This window comes from Aspergillus brunneoviolaceus (assembly GCF_003184695.1).
Source record: "Aspergillus brunneoviolaceus CBS 621.78 unplaced genomic scaffold BO95scaffold_6, whole genome shotgun sequence".
Taxonomy (NCBI): domain Eukaryota; kingdom Fungi; phylum Ascomycota; class Eurotiomycetes; order Eurotiales; family Aspergillaceae; genus Aspergillus; species Aspergillus brunneoviolaceus.
In genome coordinates, this window is record NW_020290736.1 from 357,283 (window position 1) to 379,330 (window position 22,048).

General features: G+C 52.1%; 10 protein-coding genes across 10 annotated transcripts; 4 read left to right on the forward strand and 6 right to left on the reverse strand.

Moving 5' to 3' along the window:
• Positions 1-249: 249 nt before the first annotated feature.
• On the forward strand, positions 250-717 carry BO95DRAFT_352974 (uncharacterized protein; the record flags this gene model as incomplete). Its single annotated transcript, XM_025582156.1, has 2 exons — positions 250-539; positions 597-717. 2 exons carry the CDS (start codon positions 250-252, stop codon positions 715-717), a joined length of 411 nt encoding a protein of 136 aa, XP_025446608.1.
• Positions 664-3,281, reverse strand: BO95DRAFT_478958 (WD repeat protein). The gene is made up of 4 exons (XM_025590070.1): positions 2,887-3,281; positions 2,706-2,821; positions 2,437-2,637; positions 664-2,370 (listed from the first exon to the last, which is right to left on the reverse strand). The coding sequence occupies exons 1-4, from the start codon at positions 2,978-2,980 to the stop codon at positions 967-969; spliced, it is 1,815 nt and encodes a 604-aa protein (XP_025446609.1). The 5' UTR covers positions 2,981-3,281; the 3' UTR covers positions 664-966.
• A 300-nt stretch (positions 3,282-3,581) lies between these two features.
• On the forward strand, positions 3,582-7,037 carry BO95DRAFT_470634 (putative diacylglycerol O-acyltransferase (DgaT)). Its single transcript, XM_025589533.1, has 7 exons — positions 3,582-3,803; positions 3,946-4,249; positions 4,320-4,360; positions 4,419-5,421; positions 5,474-5,675; positions 6,208-6,343; positions 6,425-7,037. The coding sequence occupies exons 2-7, from the start codon at positions 3,976-3,978 to the stop codon at positions 6,704-6,706; spliced, it is 1,938 nt and encodes a 645-aa protein (XP_025446610.1). The 5' UTR covers positions 3,582-3,803; positions 3,946-3,975; the 3' UTR covers positions 6,707-7,037.
• A 124-nt stretch (positions 7,038-7,161) lies between these two features.
• pyrG (orotidine-5'-phosphate decarboxylase pyrG) lies at positions 7,162-8,297 on the forward strand. Its single transcript, XM_025585603.1, has one exon. It carries the CDS (start codon positions 7,553-7,555, stop codon positions 8,237-8,239), a length of 687 nt encoding a protein of 228 aa, XP_025446611.1. The 5' UTR covers positions 7,162-7,552; the 3' UTR covers positions 8,240-8,297.
• A 787-nt stretch (positions 8,298-9,084) lies between these two features.
• Positions 9,085-11,461, forward strand: BO95DRAFT_221212 (allantoate permease family MFS transporter). The gene is made up of 8 exons (XM_025581198.1): positions 9,085-9,580; positions 9,634-9,729; positions 9,785-9,929; positions 9,980-10,040; positions 10,109-10,528; positions 10,593-10,941; positions 11,028-11,208; positions 11,303-11,461. Exons 1-8 carry the CDS (start codon positions 9,340-9,342, stop codon positions 11,352-11,354), a joined length of 1,545 nt encoding a protein of 514 aa, XP_025446612.1. The 5' UTR covers positions 9,085-9,339; the 3' UTR covers positions 11,355-11,461.
• A 1,188-nt stretch (positions 11,462-12,649) lies between these two features.
• BO95DRAFT_459602 (uncharacterized protein) lies at positions 12,650-12,985 on the reverse strand (the record flags this gene model as incomplete). The annotated part of the gene is made up of 1 exon (XM_025588665.1): positions 12,650-12,985. One exon carries the CDS (start codon positions 12,983-12,985, stop codon positions 12,650-12,652), a length of 336 nt encoding a protein of 111 aa, XP_025446613.1.
• An 84-nt stretch (positions 12,986-13,069) lies between these two features.
• On the reverse strand, positions 13,070-13,499 carry BO95DRAFT_428009 (uncharacterized protein; the record flags this gene model as incomplete). Its single annotated transcript, XM_025584826.1, has 2 exons — positions 13,070-13,420; positions 13,470-13,499. 2 exons carry the CDS (start codon positions 13,497-13,499, stop codon positions 13,070-13,072), a joined length of 381 nt encoding a protein of 126 aa, XP_025446614.1.
• Positions 13,500-13,657: 158 nt separating this feature from the next.
• BO95DRAFT_221251 (uncharacterized protein) lies at positions 13,658-14,535 on the reverse strand. Its single transcript, XM_025581199.1, has 5 exons — positions 14,449-14,535; positions 14,195-14,398; positions 14,025-14,142; positions 13,761-13,967; positions 13,658-13,702 (listed from the first exon to the last, which is right to left on the reverse strand). Exons 2-4 carry the CDS (start codon positions 14,362-14,364, stop codon positions 13,902-13,904), a joined length of 354 nt encoding a protein of 117 aa, XP_025446615.1. The 5' UTR covers positions 14,365-14,398; positions 14,449-14,535; the 3' UTR covers positions 13,658-13,702; positions 13,761-13,901.
• A 3,349-nt stretch (positions 14,536-17,884) lies between these two features.
• BO95DRAFT_449835 (sulfotransferase family protein) lies at positions 17,885-18,649 on the reverse strand (the record flags this gene model as incomplete). The annotated part of the gene is made up of 1 exon (XM_025587971.1): positions 17,885-18,649. The coding sequence occupies one exon, from the start codon at positions 18,647-18,649 to the stop codon at positions 17,885-17,887; it is 765 nt and encodes a 254-aa protein (XP_025446616.1).
• Positions 18,650-19,683: 1,034 nt separating this feature from the next.
• Positions 19,684-21,409, reverse strand: BO95DRAFT_478962 (Zn(II)2Cys6 transcription factor). Its single transcript, XM_025590071.1, has 2 exons — positions 21,294-21,409; positions 19,684-21,206 (listed from the first exon to the last, which is right to left on the reverse strand). Exons 1-2 carry the CDS (start codon positions 21,395-21,397, stop codon positions 19,766-19,768), a joined length of 1,545 nt encoding a protein of 514 aa, XP_025446617.1. The 5' UTR covers positions 21,398-21,409; the 3' UTR covers positions 19,684-19,765.
• Positions 21,410-22,048: the final 639 nt, after the last annotated feature.

The window sequence follows — 22,048 nt, forward strand, 5'->3', positions numbered from 1 at the left end:
GATCACCTGCCGAGGTTAAAAGTGGGTATATTTCCATCGTCTATCGCAAACAGTGCAAACAAGCTTGCAGCAACTGCCAGCCACCATCGGCCGTTGCGGATCTTATCAGTTGCTCCCTCCTTCTCCTTTAACCCCATTCCAAGTGAATGCATTCTAACGTCTAGCTGGTATTATGGTTTTGTCATCTGATCACCAAGCTGTATAGTTTCTTTCAACCTGCGAAAACAAGGAAATCTGTCTTGTGGTCAGATGGCCAATAATCGTGTGCCGATCAACTACCAGACGCCGGCATTCCCCTCCCTCTATGAGCTACTACCGGCGAGCGAGTCCCGAGCTAATTACCTCTACTATACACGGGACATCTGGCGATTCACCTTCTATTGGACCTTTATCTTCTATGGAGGTAGTCATCTCTTAGTTGCAGCATGGGCAGTGGCAATGCAATGTCGAAGTTGGAAAGCTTGTCTAGCTGTGCCCGCATTCTACCTGGCCATTGGGGGCATAGAGGCGCTCCTGGCTGGGAGTATTGTTGGTCTAGTGTGAGTATATAAAGTCTATGCTCTCGCTGCTGAATATGCTTACTAAGAATGGAACAGTCTCGGCGCTGTCTACGAGGCAGGTAATTTCAGAATGTCCACATGGATCCCCCTTCTATGGGGTGGTATTAATGTCTTGGTCCTCATTCTATCAAGCTTCCCAATGCCAGGTGGTCTATGAAGAGAACAGATCAAGGGTCAAGATGCCTTCATGATGCTCATTCAAATACAGACATGCCCGGTTCCCTGCAGGCCATGGGTTCAAGGCATGCTATTTATGCCTAGTGATGTATCCGAGTCTCACCGGTCTCTCGAGGGCTACAGAAAAAAGCATTGGCGCAACATGTGTGTATATCACATGGCGAATTACCAACACACCAACACACTATGGCGCCAGACCTCCAGGACAACATCTATCAGTTCATGAGAACTATCTTCCGTACCCATTGTCGGGTGCACCGCCACCACCCAAGCCGGGTAGACCTCCAGGCATGCCGCCATGGTTCGGTGGAGGGAAATTTGGTAAAGGGATACCTTGGGACATAAGCTGCTTCTGAAGCTCCGCAAGATCGGCGTTTGATGGTGGAGGTCCCGACATAGCGGGGTGCATCGGGTAGCCGGGAAATCCGGTTGTTGGGGGGAAGTTGTTCGGCGGGGGCGGTGGCTGGGTAGATAGATATTGCGCCAGACGGCTAGGATCCATTGGAGGCATTGATGCAGGATAGCCAGGCTGCGGTAGAGGCTGAGGAACGCCAATTCCTGGCAACAATGAGCCGAAACCATCCGGCTGAGGCACACCGCCGGGCTGTGCCTGGATTCCTGGAAGGCCTTGGGGTCCAGAAGTTTTCTTCTGATCAACCAGACCCTCAGCCTCATCCTGCAGCTCTTGCTCCTCCTCCTCACGCATCTGTCGTCTCCCAAACCCGCGACTCCATGTCCCTTGCGCCTCTGCCGCCTCTTCGCCAATATGGAATCTGTCTTTCATGTAACTCGTTTCTCCTGGCCTAGCGCGAGACCAGAACCGGGTGAAATTATCCTTCGAGCCCGAGGCAAGAATGTGACCAAGAGGGTGCCAATCGAGTGACCAGATAGTAGCCCCATGTGCGTACTGTACCCGATGAGCGGGGTATATGACTTGTGCAGGTGTGTTGGCGGGGTCCGGACTGTCGTACGGAGCAATCGTAGGTATTTGGCCAGCTGGCAGATTAGGCTCGTCGAGTAGGTAATGATACAATGAACCGTCCTCGCTGCCCGTGGAGATGAGGGAACTGTGAACGGGATGCCATGTGAGAGAGGAAATTGGCTTTTCATGACCGCGCAAGATGCAAATATCGCGCATCATGCGCAAGTCAAAAACTCTTGCCGTCTGGTCACGCGACGAAGTGGCAAGCAGATTACTATTGACGCGCGAGAAGCGTGTCGTTGTGACCGTATTCTTGTGGCTATGAAGGGTTGTCAAGCATCTTGTCGTTCGAGGATCCCAGAACTTGACCTGGTGATCTTTGGAGCCGGAAACGAGCAGCCCCTTCGTGGGATGCCAGTCGCATGATTTCACATCCCAATTGTGCCCCGTCAAGACAGTGTCGCAAGTCCTTTGGGTGAAGTCGAAGATCTTGAGGGTGGTGTCGTCGGAAGCCGAAAGGAACTTGGTGTCGCTTGGAGACCACGCCAGATCTCGTACGGCGTCGTGGTGTGCATCATCAATCGTCTCGACGTTGTTGAAATTGGGCCGCCAATACTTCACATCGCCCTTCTGCCCACCCGAGATCAACCAGTCATGGCTGTGAGACCACGCCAGCGAAGTGACACCCGCTTGTAATTGGTCATAATGCGCCTGTACATCCCATCAGCAAATGTCGAACTTGCAGACTGCGTATAATCAGCAATCGGCGATACGCACGTCCATGACCGTTTCGAAGTTAAATGCAGTTCCGTTCCACAGCATGAATTCTCCGGTGTGCCCACCCGTCAACAGACGCCTTCCCTCGGGCGTCCATCTTACAACTGTGATCGGCTTCTTGGACTTTCCGATAGATTGGTGCAAGTGTCGGACGGGAATTGTGTCAGCGGGGTTGTGGATTCGTGCCAACGGTGGTAGCATCTAGAGACAAAGGAACCGCGAGCATATTAGTTGATTGAACTCAAACCTGCTGGACAATTGCGACTCACATCGATCACGTAGCTTGCACTGGGTCTTTCAACCTCCATGCGATGGCCTCCCTTGTACCGAGGCTGTCGTGTGCGCATCCATTGTACCAGTGAAGAGCCATAGTCGGTTACCAGTCCTAAAATTGGGCGGCGGTTAAGAAGGCCTTCGCGACGGGCAACGGATGAGAAAAACAAAACGTACTTGGTCGTCGCGGTCCCACAATGTTGCCTTCGTAGGATTTGGGAGGTCTTCCAAAGGGCTGGGAGTCTCCAGCAGAGTCATCGTAATAAGCCATTGCAAAGCAGTGGAGAGGTCGAGATAATCGGAGCTATGGATCGTTGGGGTGACAGTGTAAGGCAGGGAAACAGGATGACGGAAAGATGGGCGAGACAGTCGTCGCAAGCATGGAAGAAGGCCGAATACGAAGACGCGCAGGAAGCCAGACCTCAACCAAAGTGGCAAGATCCCAGCTAGAACTGTCCCAACATGTCGTGCATGCAGTAGCTTTAATTAATTGTTCGTAATAAAGAAGTAAAGAAGGAAAATTAGTGTTTGTCCTCCAGGCTGACTGGCTGGTTGGAGCAGTTGGGTGTTTGGAGGGAGTTGGACGGTGAATAATGAATGAACTAAACCTACTTTGGGGGAAGGGGCGGCGGCGCGGCAGAAAGCATCATTGGCCGGGGATAGGAAATAGAGGAGGGCAACTGGCCAGACTCCAGACGGGTACGAAGTAACTACTGTTACCTCCTACGTAGTAACTTAGTTAGTACTGTACCTTATGCTGCTGCTGCTGCCAACTACGCCGGCGGAGTACGTAGCTTTCTTGGAAACCCCCCGGTCTCCTTCCTAACTCTGTAGCCCCAAGGTTGCAGCACGTTGTCCTGTCAGATTAAGCAGCTAAAATAACGGTCTTTTTGCAACAAACTAAAAAAGCTGCTTTGATTAACCTGCTGGACCTAGAACTATTATTGAACCCCGCCGCGCTGCTTCGGGTCTTTCCAGTTTCCACAGAATTGGTCCCTTTCCTTCCCCCCCACCACTGCTCTATAATTAATCCCTATCTGCCCCCCTCTTCTCTCCATCGTCTCCTGTCATGATCTTTGAGTGTCTAAACCCAGGTGGGATCCCTCGTCCTGCGTCCCGCTTTGTATCTCCGCAATTGTCTTTGACCGTTACGAGTTCTTTGTCCGAGCGAACCACCTCCTGGGACACCCATCATTCAATCTCCAAGCTGGGATGCGAGCTTACTGGATGAGTTAGGGGTTTGAACTTCTCAACGCGATTTCATCTATGCATTCCGCCGAAGAGATCTCCGACGCTACAGGTGCTGTGAGTACCGGCAGTGACGACACTCTTTCGTCGTCCGCGACCACAAACCGAAAGACGTCTACGACTGGCGCAATTGGCGCAGAGGGCACAGCTGGTGTCAAGAAGGAGAAGAAGAGAAGCAAATATCGACATGTAGCAGCATATCACGCCGAAGTGCGTCATTCCAGTCTCACGCGCGAACCCAATGTGACGGCAAGTTTCCTCGGCTTCCGCAATTTGATGGTGATTGTCCTAGGTGAGATTGACCTGACTAGTCTTGCTAAACGCGCCGCTGGGAAAATGCTCATGTCTTCTCTTCGTCTTAGTGGCAATGAACCTTCGACTCATCATTGAGAACTTCATGAAGGTAAGACCCTCTGTCATGTGGAGGCAACTGAGATGCCGAGGCTAACGGCGCCGGGTAGTATGGCGTTCTTATCTGCATCAAATGTCATGACTACCGCAAACAGGACGTGGTTTTAGGATCGATCCTCTTTGCCCTCGTCCCGTATCACCTTTTCATCTCCTATCTCATTGAATTGACTGCGTCGAAGCAGGCCAAGCAGGTCGTTGGCCAGAGAAAGAAGAATGGTTCCGCGGAGGCAGCCGAGCGCGACCAGCGGACTTTCCGGCTTACCTGGTGGCTTTCTGCTTTCTTCCATTGCATTAACACTCTATTGAGTCTTGGGGTTACCAGTTTCGTCGTATACTTCTACATCCACCACCCTGGAATTGGCACGTTGTGTGAGCTGCAGGCCCTCATCGTCTCGTTCAAGATCTGCTCATATGCCTTCACCAATCGCGACTTGCGCGAGGCAATGCTCAACCCATCTATGGAGTCGGCACTCCCAGAGATCTACTCGTCCTGCCCGTATCCCCGCAACATCACTCTCGGAAATCTCATTTACTTCTGGTTGGCTCCAACCCTGGTTTACCAGCCCGTTTATCCGAGGTCATCACACATTCGATGGTCCTTTGTGGCGAAGCGCCTGTTCGAGTTCTTTTGCCTGACTGTATTCATCTGGCTTCTCTCCGCTCAATACGCGGCACCCGTTCTCCGGAATTCCATCGACAAGATCGCTGTGATGGATTTTGCGTCGATCCTGGAGCGAGTGATGAAATTATCCACAATCTCCCTTGTGATCTGGCTGGCTGGATTTTTCGCTGTGTTTCAGTCGCTGTTGAATGCGCTAGCCGAAGTCCTGCGCTTCGGTGACCGCGAATTCTATACCGACTGGTGGAACAGTTCCAGCCTCGGAGGGTACTGGCGATCATGGAATCGGCCTGTGTATCTTTTCATGAAGCGGCACGTTTTCTCGCCACTCGTCGGACGAGGGTGGAGTCCGCTCGCGGCGAGTACTGTTGTATTTCTGGTCTCCGCCATTCTCCACGAGATGCTGGTTGGGATTCCGACACACAATCTGATCGGTAAGCAAGACAATCTGCAGGTTTCGTTTCCATGGATTCTGATTAAACGCAGGAGTTGCCTTTGCGGGGATGATGTTCCAACTGCCGCTAATTGCGATCACGGCCCCGTTAGAAAAGATCAAGGACCCATCAGGCAGGGTGATAGGAAACTCGATCTTCTGGGTTAGTTTCTGCCTCGTGGGTCAACCTCTGGGGGCCCTGTTATATTTCTTTGCCTGGCAAGCGAAGTATGGCAGTGTGAGCAAAATGGGGGTGTAGATCGTTGTCTGATTTGTTTCGTCACCTTTCTTCAATACTTCAATGGCTTCAATGGCAGTAACCGGGCTAGAACTGGCTTTAGTGCCTCTGCAGTTTCCAATCAAAAGAATAATGCAAGGAGCAACAAAGCGACACGTCAACCATAGCTAGAAGAGAAACTCCTAGAAGCATCGTTACTGCTTACCGATCAGCAGGCAGCAGAAACGCGTAAGAAATGGGGGAGGAATTCCAGCACGGAACCCCGGCTGTGCGAGGGTCCGCAGGGAAAGCTTAAGATCCGTATCCGGCCGGATCCATACAAAACCACCGGAAATCTGCTGATGAAGCCACACGAGCAATATCACTAAACAATCTCACCATCTCCAACCAACCAATTTGCACTCCACCAAATCAAATCCACTTCTATACTTCCCCATCATGTTCACCTTGACTGTTCCTGAGGGCTACGGGTAAGTCACTTTTAATCGATGCAATCTTACCCCTGTATCGTAACCTGGACTAACGATTTCCCCCTCGGGGGTTACACAGCGCCGTCATCGCCGTCGCGCTGGGCGCCATCCCCGTCCTGGGGTTCGTCCACGGCATCGTCACGGGCAGCACCAGGAAGAAGGCCCAAATCCCCTACCCCCACACCTACGCGACCGTCGAACAATGCAAGGCTGATGTGAGTTTCCTTTCTCCCACCGCTCTCCCTCCACCCACCCAGGCATCGATTGACTGATAATGACCCCCCAAAAAAACACAGCCCAAAGCCGAGCAATTCAACTGCGCCCAGCGCGCGCACGCCAATTTCCTGGAGAACTCCTCCCAGACTATGCTCTTCACGCTGGTGGCCGGGCTGAAATACCCGCAGCTGGCGGCGGGCTTGGGCGCGGCGTGGGTGGTCTTGCGGGCGCTGTTCTTGCACGGATACGTGTACTCAGGCAAGTCGGAGGGTAAGGGTCGGTACAGGGGGGGTCTGTTCTGGTTGGTGCAGGGTGCGTTGTGGTGGTTGACGGTCTTTGGCGTGGCGAAGGAGTTGTTCTAGGGGTGCACGGGTGAGGTTGGTGAGAGTGTGGGGATGGGGATGGGCTGCTGGTCCTGTGTAGTCTAGTTAATGTTCGTAAGGGAATCTGTTAGGTTTGCATCTTTTATCTGAGCAATTTTGTTTGTTGGAGCTCTGGGTGAAGACTGAACGGTAGTAGTGGGGACTGGTTGTTGAGGGACTGGTGCTCATTGTGAGGGTTGTTGTAAGTGTACAAGTATCAGTTGCAATGGTAAGTAGGTTATGGTCAGTGGAAAGATATCTGGAGACTTGGCTCAGCATCTTGAGATACGAGGCTTGGAGCAGTGGCTGTCTGTATTCAAGCTCGGCGGAGAAGCTCTCAGGGCCGCAGCCTCGGCATTCGGCAGTGTGGCTGACCCCACGGTCGGAGGTGGAGCAATCTAGAAGCCGATGTGGCTGATGAAGGATGGAGGGGGAATCTTTGGGTATGATTTTATCGTCTATCGTGTTTTCTTCCGCAGGCCCTCTTTTCGTCAATACCCCGCCATTGAGCTCAATTACTTGACTGATATCATTATCGGAGGCCTCTTCACATACTGGTCAATCCCTCAATCTGCCCATTCCAGCAAAAAGCTCCACATCCCACCCCATCCGCTACCACCCCGCAAAACCCCCGCCATGTCGTCCAAGTCGCAATTGACCTACACTGCCCGTGCGAGCAAGCACACCAACCCTCTGGCCAAGCGCCTCTTCGAGATCGCCGAGGCCAAGAAGACCAATGTGACCGTCTCCGCTGACGTGACCACTACCAAGGAGCTCCTGGACCTCGCTGACCGTAGGCCCGCCGAAACCTCTTTCACTCCATGATAAGGAATTGACCCCCGAGATATGTACATAGGCCTGGGACCCTACATCGCCGTGATCAAGACGCACATCGACATCCTGTCGGACTTCAGCAACGAGACCATCGAGGGCCTCAAGGCGCTGTCCGAGAAGCACAACTTCCTGATCTTCGAGGACCGCAAGTTCATCGACATCGGCAACACCGTCCAGAAGCAGTACCACAAGGGCACCCTCCGGATCTCGGAGTGGGCCCACATCATCAACTGCAGCATCCTGCCCGGCGAGGGCATCGTGGAGGCCCTGGCCCAGACCGCCGCTGCCGAGGACTTCGAGTACGGCGCCGAGCGCGGCCTCCTGATCCTGGCCGAGATGACCTCCAAGGGATCCCTCGCCACGGGCCAGTACACCACCGCCTCGGTGGACTACGCGCGCAAATACCAGAAGTTCGTCATGGGGTTCGTGTCGACGCGGGCGCTAGGCGAGGTGCAGTCGGAGGCGAGCTCCGCCTCGGACGAGGAGGACTTTGTCGTGTTCACGACGGGCGTCAATATCTCCTCCAAGGGCGATAAGCTCGGCCAGCAGTACCAGACCCCCGCCTCTGCGATTGGTCGCGGAGCCGATTTCATCATCGCCGGTCGCGGGATCTATGCCGCGGCGGACCCGGTGCAGGCGGCGCAGCAGTACCAGAAGGAGGGCTGGGAGGCGTACCAGGCCCGTGTTGGCGGAAACTAAAATTGAGTGAGGGGTGGCTGTTTATTATAGACGATGTACAGGATTAGCAACATAATGCCATGTTACGACTAATTTGCTTTCAAGCATCCAAGCTCTCGGATAATGACGAGGGGGTTTCGATCCTGCAGGGAAGATAAGATCCCTTGAATCAGTCATCTTGCCTTTCAGGCCCATTCAGGCCATGTGTTTTGTGATTGATAACATGGGAGATGATAACCTAATCTAGACCGGACGAGATAAGACCTGAAATCCAGCCTCTACCTTACATGACTGTAGAGGCAGGCAGATGATGGGTCTGTGGATCTCCCAGCATATCTCAGCATATACTTTCCTCTGGCCAAGATTGTTATCTGCCAATGGATGGATGCAATATGGCCATGCTATTAATGTTGAGTTGGGGGAGGTTGCAAAGCGCCGGCCTCCAGATCTGGAATCCGATGCGGAACGAAGAGTGACAGTTCCGCGCTTGCAGGACGTTGTTGAGCGACTTTCCTTCCTTCTCCTCTCCTCGCCTCATGACGTCGCAAGATAAGCGACAGCACGATTCGTTCCTCTGCCATCCTCAGTCGAAAACAACCTAGGAGCATCATGTCCAGCCTCGAATCACTCGGCTAATCTCTCCAATGGACGAGTGGCAAGTCCTCTTCGACCTCAACATCCTCCTTCACCCCCCTCTCCTCTCTCGAACCTGTTTCCCCCTCATTCTTATCTGACTGGATGGCACTATCGTTTAGTACTCCAACTACTGCATGCAGCTAACGGGAATCCAACCCTCCTGATTCGGTCGATAAGCCGTCTACCCCAGATAAACCAGATAACAGCCAAACAACTAGCGTCTTATCTCCGACTATGGGACTATGGGACTATGAGCGCTCATGCAACCCCATCTCTTCCAAGCAAGCCAGTTGTGAATTCCATTGCCGATCCGGCTGCACCATGACTTTTCAGAGGACAGTCATAAAGCCCATCTGGTCGCTCTGGGTCAATCTCCGCTTGCCCCCTTGCCTCCTGTCTGTCACACCCGTCCTTCATCCCCACACTTCTATCCCCTTTGACGCATTCTTCTCTTTTCTCTCCTTGCTCCCTCGGTGTCATTAAACATGGGGGACGAGAAATCCCAGTCGCATACAATGGTCGATGAAGAGAAAGATACCACCAAGGCCGTGGATCCGGTCCTTCTCCAGCATGCGCAGGACGCAGACGAGGCGCTGGGCGTCTTCCAAGATCTCCAGGGGGAGGTGATCGAACTCGACGAGGCCACGAACAAGCGACTCTTGCGCAGAATCGATTGGCATATCATGCCGATCATGTGCTTTGTCTATGGCATGAACTTCCTCGACAGTGAGTGATTCCATGCGGTTCAATGCGGCAGCATGTATGTTGACATATTCTAGAAACAACCCTGTCCTACGCCAGTATCATGGGCATCAAGACCGACATCAACCTGCAAGGCGATGACTATCAATGGCTAGGCAGTCTATTCTACTTTGGTGCGTACTTTCATACGCGGCCATGTAGCAGGAAGACTAACAGTTCATCAATCAGGCTATCTGGCATGGGAATATCCGACAAATAGACTTCTGCAGAGACTTCCCTTGGGGAAGTACTCCGCCGTGTGCATCATCATATGGGGAGCTATCCTGTGTTGCTTTGCTGCAGTGTCGAACTTTTCCGGAGCTGTTGCCATTCGGTATGGAACCCTTGCCACTGTCTCATTCGACTCTTCTAACGTGCAATTAGCTTCTTTCTAGGCGTCTTCGAAGCCTCCGTCACCCCGGGCTTTGCTCTGCTAACCTCTCAGGTGAGTCGGCCCGAAGTACACCACACTACTTATTCCTATTCCAGCTCTAATATGGTTACATTGAGCAGTGGTACACTAAGTCCGAACAAGGCAGCCGCGTCAACATCTGGTTCAGCTTCAATGGGTTCGCACAGATTCTCGGCGGCTTCGTCGCCTACGGTATCGCCGTCGGCACCGAGAAACACGGCTCCGCTATTGCTCCCTGGAAGATTGTCTTCCTCGTGACGGGCCTCCTGACTGTCCTCCTTGGAGTCATCTTCTACTGGGTAGTCCCCGACAGCCAGCTTAACGCACGCTGGCTCACCAAGGAAGACCGCATTCTGGCCGTGGCCCGCGTTCGCGTCAACCAGCAAGGTATCGGAAACAAACATTTCAAGCTCCACCAAGTAAAGGAAGCCCTGATCGATCCGATGACGTGGGCGTTCTTCTTCTACGCTCTCATTGCAGATATCCCCAACGGCGGAATCACCAATTTCTTCAGTCAGCTGGTACGTTTCCATGCCCTGAACCTCTCAATCTGTCTCCACCACCACTAATCACGCAAGGGAATAGATAACCTCCTTCGGTTACACTGCTGAACAATCTCTCCTCTACGGCACGCCCGGCGGCGTCGTGGAGATCCTCTCCCTCATTGGCAGCGGCTTTCTGGGCCAATACACCAACCAACGCCTCCTCTGCAGTGCGGGCGGTCTCGTCTCCGGTATCCTCGGGATGATTCTCATCGTCGCCCTACCACTCTCCAACAACGTCGGCCGGCTGATCGGCTACTACCTGACCCAAGCCAGCGCCACCTCGTTTGTGGCCCTGCTGGCCATGATCTCCTCCAACGTCGCCGGCTACACCAAGAAGACAACCGTCGCGGCGATCTACCTGATCGGGTACTGTGCGGGCAATATCATCGGTATGTGTTTCTCCCGTGCCACACTATCTGTTTACCAGAGAAACCTACCAACCTCAAACTTGGCTCGATAACTAAACAACAACCAGGCCCGCAAGTCTTCCGCCCGCAAGACGCCCCCCGCTACGTCCCCGCCGAGATCACCATCATCGTCTGTTACGGGGTGTCAATGATGATCCTCGGACTGATCTGGTGGTGGTATCGCCGACAAAATGAGAAGAAGGCTCGCATCCGCTCGAGTCCGGAGTATATCCGGTTGGAGAACCAGGAGTAAGTCCCTCACTCTCGTCCACACCTTCCTTCCGTCCTCCCTTGCTATCACTCTGTTTCTTCCTTTGCATCTCAAGCTGACTTTTGGTGCCAGGTGGATGGACCTCACGGATTGGGAGAACCATGATCTTGTCTATGCTTTGTAATGAACAACTCTTTCAGGCCTGGAGCCTGTTGTTCTACTCCTTGTTATATACTTTCCCTGTGTAAGTCACAGGTTATCTAGGCTTTCATGATAATGGTATGATATGACGTAATTCTATGTGCTTATACCAAATGTGCTTCTGAGTATCCGCGGCGAAGTACAACTGCCCCCGTGCAGCTTACCAGGTTTTGTTGACAGCAAGCATAGTTCACTCAGTCTCAAGAAAAATATGGATCATCTTCACGGATCAAATTGAGGACCTTTTCTTGAAGTCAAATTCTCTCATACAGGCCATCTCCCATGACATGCGTCTCTCACTCATCGCAACCCATAACCCGACTTCGCATACACAGACAAGCTGCAAGCTGCAAGCTGCACAAACCTCGTCTCATAGGAATCCACAATCCTCGGTACACTGCAAACCAAGTCACAGGACTGCCCATACAAGATACAGACTCAAGGAAGGGTGTTCCCCGTAGACCATAGAACCTATCCTCCAGATAGGATATCACTTATCCCACAACTCCCCTGTCTCAGACAGTCACACAACAAGTACTCAGCCTGTCGAGTCACGGCTTTGCAGAGAAGTCTACCTCATTGCGGTTTGGCTTCTAAGGCAACTTGCACTCTCCCAACACCTTAGGCCTCACATCGAGATATGGGGTGTGAGAGACATGATTTTGTCTGGAACATGATGTCAGTACGCCATGGTTTATGCAATCGAATAGCAGAGGGTTTTCATTGGCTGACCATGGTATGTTGCAGTACTGAAGTAGAATATGTCACCGATAATGGTTTCATCGATGACCCAGGCCCGTCCCAGCCACCCAACCGAGGCCTGTAATAAAGGAAGTGCTGTTGAGGAGGAGATGTGGAGGAGGTGGAATGTAGGGTGTTCATGTGTGGGCAGTCGCTGTCGAAGAGGTTGCTGTCGAGGAGATTGCTGTCGACAAAGTGGCTGTGAGGTTGCTGTCACGAAAGATGCTGTCGTAAATAGTCGTTCTCGATGATTGTAGAAGCTAGTTGTATATGTCCCAGGCCCATCCCAGCCACCCAACCGAGGCCTGTGTTGAGAAATACGTTGGCGACAAGAAGGTTCTTGTCGATGAGATTGTTGTCGAAGAGGTTGATATCGAGATGGTTGTTGATGAGCAGATTCTGTCGTGTGAAGACCAGTCCCCACTGCTCATACTCGGCTAGTGTCGCAGCGCAAAGAGAACGTCGCCAATATTTATCATGACATGTTAGTTGGACTCAATTGCATCAAGGAGGATAGACGTCCTTAGCACACTTACTCTAAGAGGTGCTAGATGGTCGTTGTCCCAGGCCCGTCCCAACCACCCAACCGAGGCCTGTAGATCTCGTTGTCTTGTTGAGGTCGTCGTCAGTGCTGGTGGCGCGAGGTCGTTGCTGTGAGACCGGTGCCGTGAGGTCGGTGTCGTGAGGTCGGTGTCGTGAGGTCGGTGTCGTGAGGTCGGTGTCGTGAGGTTGGTGTCGCAAGGCCGTCGTCGAGGACCCAGGCCCGTCCCTGCCACCCAACCGAGGCCTTCGATATCGTTGCCTTGTTGTTGTCGTCGTTATCGAGGTGGTCGTAGTCGTCGTCGTTGTAGTCGTCATCGGTGTCGATGTCATGATGTCCATCTCGTTGTCATCGTCGTCGTCGTCGTCGTCGTCGTTTTCATCGTCGAGGTCATCGTCGAGGACCCAGGCCCGTCCCTACCACCCAACCGAGGCCTTCGATATCGTTGCCTTGTTGTTGTCGTCGTTATCGAGGTGGTCGTAGTCGTCGTCGTTGTAGTCGTCATCGGTGTCGATGTCATGATGTCCATCTCGTTGCCTTGTCGTCGTCGTCGTCGAGTTCGTCGATGCCGTGAGGTCGATATCGTCGAGGTCGTCGTCGTCAAGTAAATCGTGCTCGTGATCACCCCTACCACTATCCCAGGTCTGTCGCGAGAACAGCTGCTGCTCCGAAGTTGTCGTTTGAGCAGATGAATCTGGGATCCTTGCACCCAGACCCCATTCCATCATCCAATCACCCAACTTCTCCGAAAGAAACACGCCCATCCCCTTCAGACCCGTTCCCCGAAGCAATCAGTCAGCCCGTTCACATACGTACGTACATCAACAGAAGAAGGAAATGAGCCATGGGAGAACAGCGTGTATAAACAAGAAGCGAGAAAAGAAAACTATGTATCCTGTTCATCAACAGATGTCAGTCAACATCCACTAGACCGAGGCTGTTTCACTCACCCGTTCTCGAAGTGACAGCAGCGTCTACACCAGGAAACCTGGTGTGCAGGCCTCGTACGAGGCCACAAAAAGGTTACTTTATTTGTCACTTCTTGAACCCTAAAACATAAGTTAGTCAATAGTGTATGCTAATCCGTTGCCAGAGGGGACCACTCACTATCCTTCTATGGAAAAAAGAAGCAGAAAGGAAAGAAAGGAAAGACAAAGGGAAAAAGAAAAACAAAAGAAAAAAAGAACCAAACAGAATGAAGAAATGAAAAGCAGGATTAGTATAAAACATAGACTGTGAATCCACCGTCTATGTCCCAGGCCCATCCCAGCCACCCGCCGAGCCTAGGAAAAACAATAGGGGGAGGAAGTACGCCTGTATCGATCAGCCGAATGAGCCATGTCAATATGCAAACATTGGAAAGGTACTTACACCTTGACCCACGGGCACAGAATAGCATCGAGCTAACCTGATTCCATGAGTGAAACAAAAAATATATCCCAGGTCCGTCCCGACCACCCAACCGGGGCCTTTTACAATATACATACTACTGCAAGACAACTTGAAGTTAGCCAGGTTCAGTCAGGATAGTGAGCACTTACCAAGGGAGTGCAAAACTACATTTACATAACCCAGGCCCGTCCCGTCCGCCCGCCATGACCTGAGGTTGTCGCGTATGGGCTTTGTCGTGTCTCCGGCCCCAACCACCAACCATGGCCACAAGACAACTACGAAGTGGCGCATATGGGCTTTGTCGTATATCCCAGCCCATTCCCAACCACCCGGCCAAGGCTGTTCAGAAGATACTGTAAAGCAAAGTTAGCTCAGCATAGCCAGACAGAGGATCGGCACTCACCGAATCGACACAGAGCTACGCTACAGTGTCTTTGACCCAGACCCGTCCCAACCACCCAACCGAGGCCCGTATACGCTACTATAGACCACAGTTAGCTCAGCTTGTAACAAAGAGTGTCATGATCTTTCACCGAAGGGACACAGAGCTACGCTACAGTGTCCCGCCCTAGCCCGTCCCAGCCACCCAACCGAGGCCAAGGCAACTACTATAAAGTGAAGTTAGCTCAACTCAATGGAGAGGATGCAACCATCACTCACCGAATGGACACAGAGCTACGCTACAGTGTCCAAGACCCAGGCCCGTCCCATCCGCCCAACCAAGGCCCAGTCTACAACTACTATCAAGAAGTGTTAGCACAGTTTCATAAACTGGACAGAACAGTCACTCGCCGAATGGACGCCAGAGCTACGCTACAGTGTCCAAGACCCAGGCCCGTCCCATCCACCCAACCGAGGCCTGGTCAAACTACATCGACGAACCTCCATTAGTCAGTTTCTCGTTGCTATGGTGAGGTCACTCATCTGTTTGATCATGAAACTTGAACATCATCGACATCAGACCCTACACGCGTGTCTGATGCCCCAGGCCCGTCCCGTCCACCCGTCCAAGGACCTGTGCAAGCAAATTGTGTCTGCAAACCTTTGTCAGTCAAGTGCCAGTAGCTGCTAACACTCATAGAAGACTTACCAGTTTCTTTCGGAACTGCACTTAACAACGCCCAGCAGCCTAAGCTGCTAAGTGTTCCCAGGCCCGTCCCAGCCGCCCTACCATGGCCTGGGCAGACTGCATATGCACGGAACCATCAGTCGAGTGAATACTGTCAAAGAGGAAGGGGAACTTTCCTTGTCGAATATACATAGCAAGATTCAAACACCAGACGCCCGCGTGTCCGATGTCCCAGGCCCGTCCCGTCCACCCGTCCGAGGCCTGTTCAGACTACTGTGTCTGCAAACCTCTGTTAGTCAAGTACCAATAGTTGCTAGCAACCTCAGAAGACTTACCAGTTTCTTTCGAAACTGCACTTAACCACACCAGACACTCGCGTGTCCGATGTCCCAGGCCCGTCCCGTCCACCCAGCCAAGGCCTGTTCAGTCTATCGTGTCTACGTATATATAAAAGTCAGTCAGCTGCTCCATCTCAAGAAAGGATAGATGGCTTACCAGTTTCTTGCAAGCCTGCCCTCAAACGCCATACACGCGTGTCCGATGTCCCAGGCCCGTCCCGTCCACCCAGCCAAGGCGTGTGTAAGCAAGATGTGTCTGCATAATGAATGTTGTTAGCCGAGTGCACAATCTTGAGAGGAAGGACTTACCAGTCTCTTTCGAAACTGCACAAACACTAGACACTCACGTGTCCGATGTCCCAGGCCCGTCCCAGCCACCCAACCGGAGCCTAGGAAAGAAAATTAGATTCAACAGGTCAGACAAGATAGAAAAGATCAGACAAGATAGCAGAAAATGACAAGTAGATCAAATGAGATGATAGACACCAGGCAGCACAGCTGCCTGATGTCCCAGGCCCATCCCAGCCACCCAACCGAGGCCTAGGAAAGAAAATTAAGTCAAACAGATCAGACAAGATAGAAAAAGATCAGACAAGATGACAAAGATCAAACAAGATAGCAGAAAAGACAGAACGCCTAACTCCCAAAAATCAACCAAATGAGACAAGTGAAACAACCAAAAGAGATAAAACAGATAAAACAGATAGAGTAGATAGAATAGATAAGAAAGATGACAAGAAGATGCACATATGAAACCAGATACAAGGAGATACACGAAATAAGAAAAGAAACAACAAGATGAAGAAGGAAAGATAGTAAGGAAAAGAGACATATGAAACAACGAAATAAGACATATGAGATAAATGAAATTAGAAGACAGAAGATACAAGAAATGAAACCACAGGCAAGGAGATATAGAAGATAGGAAAGATAGAAGATACACAAAATGAAGAAGATAGTAAGAAAAGAGACATATGAAACGATCAAAGAAATAAGAAATAATCAAACAAATGAGACATATGAGACAAGAAAAGATAGGAAAGACAAATACAAGAAATGAAACTATCTAGAACGAAACACAAAATATAGGAAAGATATGCCAACGAGATGAGAAAGAGACACAAGGAGACAAGAAAAGATAGGAAAGACAGATGCAACAAATGAAACTATCTAGAAGAAATTACACAACCCAGAAAAGATAAGAATATGCCAACGAGATGAGACAGAGACACAAGGAGACAAGAAAAGATAGGAAGGACAAGATACACCAAATGAAACCTACATACAAGAAGATAGAAAGAAAAGACAGACACCAACAAATGAACACTACCTAGACACGATATGCATAAGATGGCAAGAAGATACACGAACTGTTAGGAGATGAGAGATGTGTAGGAGAGAAAGATTTCTCGAGCCTCGAGCGAGGGATCGCGCTGGTTTTGCTTCGATGCCAGGACTTGACGTCGTCGCGAACGCTGTCAGGATGTGTGCCTGAGAAGACCCAGGAAGCTGGAGGACGTAGAGTTTGACGTCAAACTTTCTCGCTGGATGGCCGGCTGCCATGGTAGGGTGTCGAGGGAGGGTGGAGGGGGGGAAAGCAGACAAGAGTGTTTGGGCCTTCGGCTTCGATAGATGGAGCCATCCGGTGTTACTCCTGCGAAGACGTCGCAAAGCTTGTTCAGTGTAAGGTTTGAGCGGATGCGAGCCGGCCGAGGGAGCGGGGGATGGGCAGTGCGATGCCAACGACGCTATCTGTCGACTGCGGTGGGAGTTCGACTGTGAATAGTAACCTGCAAGTTTGACCCACACTAAAGTTAGCAACATGGCAGAGAGTCGGGTGCAGCAAGCTTACCTTCGTCCAGAGAGAACCATACGCCTCACTTCCTCCCTCTCCCTCCCCCTCTCTCTCCCTCTCTCTCTCTCTCCCTCTCCTTGCCTCGTTCTCTCAGAGAATCAAATCGATCAACGCAGGGGCAGGGACCAAGAGAATCAGGAACTGCTAGCAGCACATGGAACCACGGGCTGGCACCCGCAGCGTCTCTACCAGGAATGTGGGGGATAAGCTTTTGCCCTGACAGAAACTCTAGGCATTCGGCCGTGAAGCTCTTCTCTCGGAATTATTCTCCCGTGCAAGCCCAATCCATCAATCAGGGGAGAGAATGCTGTCCTGCTGACAGGACCCCTTGATTGCCAACCATGGAAACTCGAAACTCATCAGCCAGCCCATGTAAAAATAGTACACTTTCAAGTCGCGGGAGTGGCTTGCAAGTCAATGCAGCTTGAGCAAAAGCTTAATTTCTGGGTTCTTAGCCTGCTACATACGAATACAAAAAAACGAAACGTCGGTTGCATCCCCACCCAGGCTCGAGTACCGTACAGTGTGGTAGAGTACAGTACATCCAGTATGCAACCTCGTCAAATCAGAATGGTGACTACTTTCCCAGCAACCAATAACCCCCCAGCCCAAGCACAGCCAACAGGATGGCCCACCGCATCAGCCCCCGGCGGATGTAGTACTCGGCGATGCGATCCGCCGCCTGGGCGTCGTTGATGCGGGGGAAGGGAACGTCGGGCACCTCCTTGCCCAGCGCGCGGCAGAGGGGCTCCCAGCCCTCGCGGACATCGAACAGCATGAGGCGATCGGGCGGCACGACCTCGCGCAGCCACTGCAGATGCAGCTGGTAGATCCAGGCGACGTCGCGCGAGCGATAGATGCGGTCCCACTGCGCCTGCAGCAGCCAGTTGTAGTCCATGAAGTGCCGCATCCCGGGGAGCGGGAGCAGCACGGCGCCCAGAAACCACAGGCGCACGATCGAGCTGACTTGCTGGATGCTCCGCACCCACGCGTCCGGGTCGCGCACCGTGCAGATGACTTTGCTGTCCGGGTAGAGCTCGAGGAGTTCGGGGACGAGCTGCGACGCGGGCGCATCGGTGATGGCGGCGTAGCCCGCGGTGCGGGTCTGGAGGAGGGCAAGCGTGGTAGCGTGGTCGCCCGACAGCCAGTTCTGGAGGATCCGCTTCCACGAGACGATCTCCGTGGGCGGGCCCATCAGCGTCTGGGTACCCCCGTGGTAGATGGGGCCGCCCAGAAGAATCTCCAGGGCGGCGCTGAAGGAGGCGGTTCCCGTGCGCGAGAGCCCGGCGCCGATGACCTGGATGTGTGTCCCGGGCTGGGGGACGGACGCTTGTTGGCCCATCGAGTACGTAGTTCGTAGAGAATATGGGAAGCTGGAGGAAAGGTTCAAGGCGAGGCTGGTCTGGAAGAGTTTGAGGGGGTGAGAACAATAATGGAAGGATGGTGAGAGGTTGCAAAGGCGTTTCAGCGGCAGTAACCATCGAAGGGTCACACAAGTTACGGAATACTTTCTTCTTGCTGGGGTCGCCCTAAGCGCCGACCTTGCACCGATTTCGAACCAGGGATTGACTTTTTATTCCTGTCCTGTACATCCAGCAGAATACTACTAACTGGGTACTACAGGCAGGAACCAACTTCCAGTCCAACCACGACGGGCTGTCTATCTCCGAGCACCTCGACCGGAGGCTTTCCTTCGGCCGCGCAAGCAAAGTTCTCAAGCTAGGAAGAGCTATAATTAAGATACAGGAATTTCTTGCTGTTTGCTTTCCTCGTGAGCGCGATAGAGCAAGAATCTAAGAATAGTCGTCCATGTGATCTTCTACTGCCAATGATGTGGATGCATCGACATTACGGCGAAAAAGTGACTGAGAGATGACATCGCTTGTTGTTCGCGCCTCGAAGACGTTGTACACCACTGAAGAGAATGTGTCGGTAGAGTTAGGCAGTGAGGGAGATATGCAAGATCTGGATGTAGGGACTTCAGTACGAATGATCTTTTGGGGCTAGAATCGGATACCTTTCTAGATAGAGAGACACAGGATCAAAATATACCCCATTGAACCAGCAACGAAGACGGCAACATGTGGCGCTCAGAGTCGGTCGAGCAGTCAACTACCAGCAGTAATTCTTGAGCATATTCCAATCATAAGCCAGATGAATTTGAGAGTCATGATACGCTAAGCCGAGCATGCCGCTGGCACGCAGCAAGAACTAGCACTTGATCACAAGTACGCAAATAGACAAGATCAGCGTTGAGAGCCTGCGCCTTGCATGACGATGTAGTCTCATCTTTATTCAAGAGTTATCCAGTAATGCAGAAATCAATACTTTTTGAGGGATAAAGGAAGGGGCGAAGATCAAAGTAGACGTAGTCTAGGCACACTCCTACAAGCTACAGATGGAGCAGCTACAGCTATCATGAATAACAAATACTTGCCTAGTCCTGACATCTACGTAACTACTCATCAAGCCTCACCAACCGTTCTGTAGCCCCATTCTCCCCCGAGTACAGGATTCGAGCAAATGATGACCCGTCCTCCTTATTAAAGAAACCCACCACCCCGTCCACACGGAGTGGACAACTCTCTCTCAGCGTTCTCAGCTCAGTCTTCATCCCTTGAAGCACCACTTGAGCCATCTGCTTCGAGTTGAAAAAGCCGCCACAATGCGGCCACGACAGTAGACTATCAATAGCCCACAAGCGGATCTCGTAGTCGGGACACTGAGCCAAGAAGAAAAAAACGGGGGTAAGACCAACTCCGAGGCTGATTAGCGGGCGGTCCCTTATCTGGTCCAATGTCGTTTTCAGCATTCGGTGCAGGTTCACGAAATCCTCCATGAGGGAATGCAAGGAGAGATCGTTGCTAAGCAAGAGGCTGCTCTTGACACCTACGATCTGTCCATGCGTGATGACTCTTAGCAGCTGCACACCCCGCCTCTCCTTCGTACCGAGGCGGGTAGATGGCTGCGCCACAAACGCCTCGAGCTGTTGCAGGAACCGATTTAAGCATGAAAGAATGCGTGTTGGGGAGAGCAAGCTGGCTTGGTAGGACTCTGCAGCCGGGATCTTTTGTCTTTGCTTCCAAAATATTACGTGAAAGCCGCAGCTAGCGTTGAATACGGGTCCGAATGCGCGCTGGGCCTCGTGGAAGGTGGTGAAGGTAGATAGATGGTCCTCATACGGCATCTCATGGATTATCTCGTGATCGCTCGTCAGGATTGGCCCACCCATCATGAAAAAGGACTGACTCTGAAGATGCAGATACGTCTCTAGGGTGGTCTGCTGTTCCCATGGCGAGTGCGCGCACCTTTGTGCTCTGAGTTCTCGGAGAATTCTCAGCCCACCTGCTAGATGCACACTCGCGGTTTCCGGGCGTGCACAGAGCAGTTCAGTCACGGTGAAAAGCAAGCAACAGATGAGGACCACCTGTCGCAGGGCCGGATCCTGCGAAGCACGGCGCTGGGTGAGCATAGAGAAGGATCTGAGGGACTGTTCCATTGCGAAACGCTCTAAAGTGCTATCAGACTTCTTTCCAGGCCTGGGCAAGCCATGCTTCTCCAGATTCTGATGGATTGAGCCCAGAGCCACGATCGCATGGTACACGGCCGGCTCATTGTAACTCATCTGGAGTACGAGTTTTTCCCATAGAGGGTTATCGACCGAGGCAATCAGATGAGAGACCGAACAATGTTGAAAGTACGAGAAACAGCGTATCTCATCTGTGGTGGTTGTGAAGCGAAAGCCGGTTGGAACCGGGGCAGGAATTCGAGAGACAGTTGCTGTCTTTCTACGCGGGGGTAGAGGCAGTCGTTGCACCTCGTATCCATCGCAGACTCGGCCTGTGGAGGTACAGCGCTGGCATGATCCGGGCGCTTCATCGCATTTGATCCGCCGCGCTCTGTTGACAATGCGTCAGCCGAGTGACAGCGGATAGTCAAATTACTTCTTGCATGTACTGTATAGTGACTCGGTGTGCATCACTTACCGACAGGTGCGACATCCGGTACGGGATCTTGGCTTAGAAGCACGCCGCCAAACAAGATTCTTATGAGACGAAGTAAGTGAGTCCTTAAAGGGGCCCGAGTCCATTGTAGTTGGTGGTGGTGCTTTTGGCGTTGTTGTTAAATTAATCGCGACCCGCACTAAATTAGCAGCGGCGGCTGGACGAGCCGATGGGGCGGGCCGTCAGGGGGGGAACAACGAACTGGACGGACTCAGTCTCCCTCTTTCTGTCTGGCTGCCTGGCCGAGGGAGACAATCTAACATCTCCCCTACTCCGCTGTGGAGCCTGTCGGTCCTCCATCCTCTTCCAAGTTCCATGATTCCCTCCCGTCTTCCTTGCGGCCCCATGCCAAGGAAATTGGCATCTTGGTTCCTGTGGTAGGTATCTGGGTCCTAGATTATCCTTGAAACTATGATGCTATGATGCTATGATTGCTGATCCGAATCCACTGTCACAGGCAGCGAGTCCCCCCTAATCCAGATACGGAAGATTCGCTAGTTCCTGAAATTTTCCCCCCTAGGAACATCATCCTCGCCTAACCACTAATACCAATGCCTACCTACCCAAAGACAGACTCGATCAAGTCCCGACTCGGATTCGAGCCAAAGCAAACAAACGCAGATTCTACCCTCCCAATCAAGGAACAACCCATCCACCGCTGTAGTCAATGAAAATACCTTACGAAGGGCCCCTAAGGATTGAAGATCACTGGCCAAAAGTAACCAATCTACAGTACA

Coding starts and splice junctions, on each gene's coding strand:
- BO95DRAFT_478958 (XM_025590070.1), bottom strand. CDS start 2,980: ATGGCTTATTACGATGACTCTGCTGGAGACTCCCAGCCCTTTGGAAGA. Junction 2,638..2,705: donor GTGCAAGCTACGTGATCGAT/GTGAGTCGCAAT, acceptor CTTTGTCTCTAG/ATGCTACCACCGTTGGCACG. Junction 2,371..2,436: donor ACTTCGAAACGGTCATGGAC/GTGCGTATCGCC, acceptor TGGGATGTACAG/GCGCATTATGACCAATTACA.
- BO95DRAFT_470634 (XM_025589533.1), top strand. CDS start 3,976: ATGCATTCCGCCGAAGAGATCTCCGACGCTACAGGTGCTGTGAGTACC. Junction 4,361..4,418: donor TCATTGAGAACTTCATGAAG/GTAAGACCCTCT, acceptor GGCGCCGGGTAG/TATGGCGTTCTTATCTGCAT. Junction 5,422..5,473: donor TCCGACACACAATCTGATCG/GTAAGCAAGACA, acceptor GATTAAACGCAG/GAGTTGCCTTTGCGGGGATG.
- pyrG (XM_025585603.1), top strand. CDS start 7,553: ATGTACATAGGCCTGGGACCCTACATCGCCGTGATCAAGACGCACATC.
- BO95DRAFT_221212 (XM_025581198.1), top strand. CDS start 9,340: ATGGGGGACGAGAAATCCCAGTCGCATACAATGGTCGATGAAGAGAAA. Junction 9,581..9,633: donor TGGCATGAACTTCCTCGACA/GTGAGTGATTCC, acceptor GACATATTCTAG/AAACAACCCTGTCCTACGCC. Junction 10,529..10,592: donor CCAATTTCTTCAGTCAGCTG/GTACGTTTCCAT, acceptor GCAAGGGAATAG/ATAACCTCCTTCGGTTACAC.
- BO95DRAFT_221251 (XM_025581199.1), bottom strand. CDS start 14,364: ATGGGCTGGGATATACGACAAAGCCCATATGCGCCACTTCGTAGTTGT. Junction 14,143..14,194: donor TGTAGTTTTGCACTCCCTTG/GTAAGTGCTCAC, acceptor GTTGTCTTGCAG/TAGTATGTATATTGTAAAAG. Junction 13,968..14,024: donor CTGTGCCCGTGGGTCAAGGT/GTAAGTACCTTT, acceptor TGATCGATACAG/GCGTACTTCCTCCCCCTATT.
- BO95DRAFT_478962 (XM_025590071.1), bottom strand. CDS start 21,397: ATGGACTCGGGCCCCTTTAAGGACTCACTTACTTCGTCTCATAAGAAT. Junction 21,207..21,293: donor ACCGGATGTCGCACCTGTCG/GTAAGTGATGCA, acceptor CATTGTCAACAG/AGCGCGGCGGATCAAATGCG.